Source organism: Copidosoma floridanum, unplaced genomic scaffold, assembly GCF_036245765.1.
Source record: "Copidosoma floridanum isolate Cflo_tuat_1 unplaced genomic scaffold, Cflo_Japanese_pri ptg000026l, whole genome shotgun sequence".
NCBI lineage: Eukaryota > Metazoa > Arthropoda > Insecta > Hymenoptera > Encyrtidae > Copidosoma > Copidosoma floridanum.
This window is the reverse complement of record NW_028321903.1, coordinates 4,939,938-4,945,920: the sequence shown is the minus strand read 5'-3', so window position 1 is coordinate 4,945,920 and position 5,983 is coordinate 4,939,938. Positions and strand designations below refer to the sequence as shown.

Sequence of the window (5,983 nt, the reverse complement as noted above, 5' to 3'; positions counted from 1 at the left end):
CAGAAGTCGCAGGTGGACTTTGACGAGGCGAGAAGAAAATGGCGAAAGGGCCTTGAGATGTGCTACTTGTCGACGTCGACGCGTCGTGGAATTGGTGCTGCGAAGAGCTACGTACTAGTTCGCGGCCGAGCAAGGAGTAGGCCGAGCTCGAGCAGAGCACTCGGCTCGTAGGCTTAAGCTGGTGGAAAAGTAGGCAGTGGGGAAACTGACACTTAAAGGGCTACACATTTATTAGCCGTTGCTTTGAGACACAAAGAAATTAATGTAAGTGTGTAAGTTTCCTTCAAAGCATATAAAAGGAATATGATAACGCTCGCCTCGTCAGAATACTAGCACCTGCTACTTCTAAGGTGAACATACCGCCCACTTTGATGCAACGGCATCAAAATCAAAAGATAGAAAAGCCTAACTTCGATTAGAGTCTATCCTTACAGTTCTTTAACTTGAGACTGTATTACACTTATAGTCTAGAAGGATCGCTTATCCTTTTACAAACAAACTAATTCCGTACCTTTTTTATTTTTTTTTTTATTTTTTTTTTTTTTTTTTTTTTTTACTCGCGGTATCTAAACCGAAATCTGAACATAAGTATAATGTCTTTAATTAGTAACATAATAATTAATAAACTTAGAACAATAAAATTGAATTAACAAAAGATAAAATTTGCAATAAAATAAATGTCAATAAACCACTAATTGCCTTCCACTATTACATCGGATTAATTCGAGTCCTTTTTACACTGATTCTTATAACACTGTTCGAGCTCGGGTTCAGTGAGCAACTTAATAACCTTTACAATGGGTCTCTTAAATGTGGAGGTGGCAGTCTTGACGGACACAACTCTTACCAGCCCATCGGAACCCGGATGCGTGTCAACGATTAATCCGAGAGGCCAGGTAGCTGGCGGAGTTGCTTCGTCCTTCAGCAAAACTACGTCACCCTTTTGTAAATTTGATTGAGGCTTTAACCATTTATTGAGTTGTAAATGATGGTGTAGGACTTCTTTTCTCCACCTGGACCAGAAAGAGTTGCGTAGACCTGTGAGTAGCCTCCAGCGGTTGCTCAAGTTAACCGTCTGCTTGGTTTCGTCGTACGGTTCAGGATGCGTTAATAGCGACGATCCCACCAGAAAGTGCGCTGGTGTCAACACCAAGTCTCCACTCGCCTCATTGGTGATAGGGCAAAGAGGTCTAGAGTTTAGACAGGCCTCAATCTTTGCTGCGAGAGTTGACATTTCCTCGTAGGTGAGCTTAGCCTGTCCGATGACTCTGTAAAAATGATATTTAAAGCAACGAACAGCTGACTCCCAGAGCCCTCCAAAGTGAGGGGCTCGCGGGGGAATAAATGACCATTCTACTCCCTGCATAGCAATAGTGTCAGCGATGGTTTTTGCGGATTTTGATGTTTGATTGAACAGCCCTTTCAGCTCAGTGGCGGCGCCTTTGAAGTTAGTCGCGTTATCAGAATACATCACGGCAGGTAGTCCCCGTCGAGCTGAAAATCGAGCAAAAGCAGCCAAAAAAACCTCGGTACTTAAATCTGACGCAATTTCAATATGTACGGCTTTAACGACCATACAAATAAATATAACTATATATCCTTTTGTGGTTTTTGCACCACGGCCCTTTGAAAATAAAATAGGTACAGGGCCAGCGTAGTCCAGACCTGTATGCGTAAAAGGACGAGTTGGATTTAACCTGATAGCTGGCAGCTGTCCCATCAACTGAGTTGAACCCTTTGAATTGAATCTCTGACAAGTTACGCAGCGATGAAAGACACTTGAAGCTACTCTTTGTTCCCGTATAATCCAAGCATATCGACGTAGGTGCGAAAGCATGAGCTGCACTCCCCCGTGCATTGTAAGCTTGTGCGTTTCTTCCAATAAACGTTTAACGAATATGCAGCGACCGGGGAGGATTATTGGATGACGTTCGTTATATGGCAGGTATGAATGCTCGAGTCTACCACCCACACGTAAAAGTCCCTGATCGTCAATGAACGGGTTGAGACGCTTGAGTGGACTGCAAGCTTGTATAGCACTGCCATCAAGCAAGTTCCTCATCTCCATTACAAAATGATAACTCTGAATTGCTCTGAAACATACAATTCGCGACATTCTCCATTCTAGAATATTTAAAGAGTTACCTTTTCTTTCCATGGTCTTTTTTGAAACTAATAAACGCCACCGATAACAGTAACCCAATATTCGGAGAATCTTAGCGTAACTTGAATGTTTTTCTAGAGCTGGAAGGCAACTAGATCGAGATGCCTTATCCTTGCCAATTGATGCTCGCTCCTCCTGACAGGCAAAGGCTTGTACTTGTTGCTCCTCTGTGGATTTGAGCAAAGAATTTGAAGGCCAATTTTGCTCTTCTAACATCAACCAGGGAGGTCCATGCCACCACAGGTCATGTTTAGACAGCTCCGACGGTGACAATCCCCTCGTAGCGCAGTCGGCTGAATTATCAGCGGATCGAACATGTCGCCACTTTGCCGTAGGAACTGTAGACATGATCTCACTCGTCCGATTGGCGATGAAAGTTTGCCATCGCGATGGATGACTTTTCAGCCACTCAAGCACCACGTTGGAGTCAGTCCAGCAGTTGATCGTGGCAGGTTGGTGTCCTATGCTCTCGACGACGTGCTTAATTAATCGAACCAATAATGTTGCGCCACAAAGCTCCAGCCTGGGTAGCGTTTGCACTTTCGTCGGAGAGAGTTTCGATTTGGACAATATGAGAGACACTGAGGTACCTGGTTTTACCACGTAGACAGCCGCAGCGTATGCCCTTTTTGAGGCGTCAGAGAACCCGTGCAGGTACCAATCATCATGCTCTTTAAGGCCAATCCACCTTGGAATTCGAAGTATCGAGATATCTTTCATGTCATGTCGAAACTGCGACCAGCGTTGTGACAGCTCAGTTGGTAACGTTGAGTCCCAACCCAAGTCGAGAAGCCAGATGTCCTGTAATATAATTTTTGCAGTAATAATGACAGGGACAATCCAGCCGAGCGGGTCAAACAACCGAGCAATTTCTGAAAGGACTGATCTTTTCGTATAGTCAATTTCTGACTCTTTATTTAAAAACTTAAAAATAAATATATCGTCAGCAGGGAGCCACTTGATGCCTAGAGTTGATACTACCTCGTTTAATCTTAATTCAAACTCGTCGGAGCCCGACAGCCCTATACCTTCCAAAAGCTCGGTCGCGTTAGCTGCCCACTTTCCCAATGACATTCCAGCTGTAGCTAGCAGGCTGATCAGCTGATTTCGGCGCTCCAAAGCGAGCTCGATGGTATCCCCTCCAGAGAAAAAATCATCAACGTAAAGCTGATTATTTACTATCTCTGCAGCGAGTGGATATGAAGCCGCGCCGTCTGTTGCCAGCTGCTGCATAACACGAAGCGCCAGGAAAGGAGCAGCTGCTGTACCGTAGGTCACGGTAAGGCACTTGTAATCCATGATTGGTTGATCGTCACTGTAGCGCCATAGGATCCTCTGCCAGTCACAGTCTTCAAGGCTTACAAGTATCTGTCTAAACATTTTTTTCACATCTGTGGTAAATACATATTTATTAAATCGCCACCTAGTCAAGACCATCAGAATATCAGAATCCAGTTTGGGTCCTGGCAACAGCGAATCATTCAAAGAAATATCATTAGAGTCCCTTTGCGACGCGTTGAAGACTACGCGCACCTTTCTAGGATTATCGGGTCTCGTGACAGCATGATGCGGCATATAATATGCAGATCGATGTAACTGATCAGAAGGTACAAGTTGCATATGACCTAAATCAACATATTCTCGCATAAAATTATCATAAGCTGCTGCAAGGTCCGGGTTGCGTTTTAGCCTTCTCTCGGAGCGCAATAAGCAAGCAGCAGATATTTCACGAGTGTTTTTAAAATTTGGGTTATCTTTCATAGGTAAACGAACAACGAATCTGCCCTCTGAGTTTCGAGAGTGTGTTTGACGGAAGTGATCCTCGCAAAATTGTTCATCCTGATTAAAAAGAGACTTGCGGGGAACTTCCTCAATTTCCCAAAATTTCAATAAAGGATCCTCGACCGAATGTTCAGTATAAGTATGGAAAGTTTGAATAAAATTACTATTGGAACATTGAGTAACTGCAATAGGGCCTGTCAACAACCAACCGAAAACTGAGTGTTGTGCTAACGGAGTGCCGGCTGGGCCATTAATTAATCCACTGAGTATGATCAAAGGATACACATCAGCCCCCAATATGCAATCTACTCGTGTTGGCTCAGAGAAGCGAGGATCAGCCAAATCAATATCTTTTATATGGGGCCAATTAGTATTGGTAACTTTATTTTTCGGCAAAAATTGGCTAAGCTCCGATAAAACCAAAGCGGAAATTGCATGTTGAAAGTTATCTAGTTTATTCGACCCAATAATGAAACTAGCCTCGCTACGAGCCTTCGATCCTACTGCACCTCCTACTCCCGTGACCAATAAATCAACCCTCCTTGTAACAAGACTCAACTGTGATACGACGCGTTGAGATATAAACGATCTCTCTGAAGCTGAATCGATTAAGGCTCTTATAATCAGAGAATCACCATGATCGTTATATATTTTAATCAAAGCTGTCGCTAATAAGATCGAAGAGCCTACCGAAGCACAGTGTGAATGTATTATCTCCTGAGGATGGGTTTGCGAATGACTACTGACAGCTGAACCAACGTTAGCGTCTAGGATCAATTGTGGCTTAGTTGAATTATTTTGAGGAGTTTTAGGTCGAGCACTATCATAGTGTAAACGTGTATGGTGCTTACCTTGACACGTAAAACATCGATTAGTCGAAGGGCATTTATCTGCAAAATGTGTATTTTTAAGGCAATTCACGCAGATCTTTTCACGCTTACATAACTCCCAGCATTGAGCTTGGCTCATCCTTTTAAATTTATAGCAACGGTTAAGTGGATGCTTACCGTTGCAAAGTATGCAAATAGTTGGAGATATTGGGTCGCCACTGGCTTGAGTAGTATTAACTGAAACTACTTTAGTATTCAAGCGTGAATTTTGGGTAGATTGAGGTTTTGAGCGATGGTCACTCGAATCTCCCGACGTTCGCGCTTGCTGTAAAGAGTGTATGCGACGCTCAAGGAATCTAACTAAGTTTTTATACGTGGAAAATCCCTCCGTATTTTCTTCTGCAATCTCCCAAGCTTCCCGAGTAGCTGCATCGAGCTTACGTACAACGTGAAAAACTATAAGATAATTAGTTTGATCAATGGGGCATTCAAGATCTTCAAGTGTGCGGACTGAAGCTTCAGCGCGATCAAGAATATCATTAAAGTCTTGTACGTTGCGAGCGCGAACTACCGGAAGATTTAAAAGGTTATCTAAAGCGTTGTTTAATCTTATCCTTTTATTATCATAACGTCTTACCAATTTATCCCACGCGACATCAAAATTATCCTCCCTTAATTCCAAACCTTGTAGCCGTTGTGCTGCAACACCTTGAACTGCACTCAATAAATGCTGCATTTTTGTGATACAGGGAATAAAAGGCTTATTTATTATAAGCGAAGTGAAACGCTGTTTAAAGCTCTCCCACTCGTCCTGTTTGCCCGAAAATGTTGGCAATGACAGAGGGGGAAGAGAAGCTTGGCTATCTTGAATAATAGGTATGGGACGCGGATCATCGCGGGGAGGTGGGGCCGGGCCTTGTAAAGTTTGAATTCTTGTTATGATAAGCACCTTTGTTTTAACATACTCAGCCTCAATTCTCGTATAAGCATCGTTTTTAAAGTAGTCATATTCCTTTAAATCGTCCTCAAATTCAAGCAACTCATCATGACGTTGGTTAAAAGATTTCCAATATTGTTCGAGTAACTCTAATCTCGTCTTAAAATGTAATAATGTTTGACTTTCTACATTAACCTTATCGGTGGAATTAATATAAAAATTTGTCACCATTTGCGATAATTTAATCTGAGATTTCAGTAATTTATCCAT

At 42.7% G+C, this 5,983-nt stretch overlaps 1 protein-coding gene across 1 annotated transcript; it reads right to left on the bottom strand.

Annotated features, from left to right (window-relative positions):
- Positions 1-718: 718 nt before the first annotated feature.
- Positions 719-5,983, bottom strand: LOC149373832 (uncharacterized). Its single transcript, XM_089595662.1, has 3 exons — positions 4,954-5,983; positions 3,588-4,545; positions 719-3,536 (listed from the first exon to the last, which is right to left on the bottom strand). The coding sequence occupies exons 1-3, from the start codon at positions 5,981-5,983 to the stop codon at positions 719-721; spliced, it is 4,806 nt and encodes a 1,601-aa protein (XP_089451788.1).

Coding starts and splice junctions, on each gene's coding strand:
- LOC149373832 (XM_089595662.1), bottom strand. CDS start 5,983: ATGGATAAATTACTGAAATCTCAGATTAAATTATCGCAAATGGTGACA. Junction 4,546..4,953: donor TATTTGCATACTTTGCAACG/GTAAGCATCCAC, acceptor TAATCGATTCAG/CTTCAGAGAGATCGTTTATA. Junction 3,537..3,587: donor ATTCTGATGGTCTTGACTAG/GTGGCGATTTAA, acceptor AAAAATGTTTAG/ACAGATACTTGTAAGCCTTG.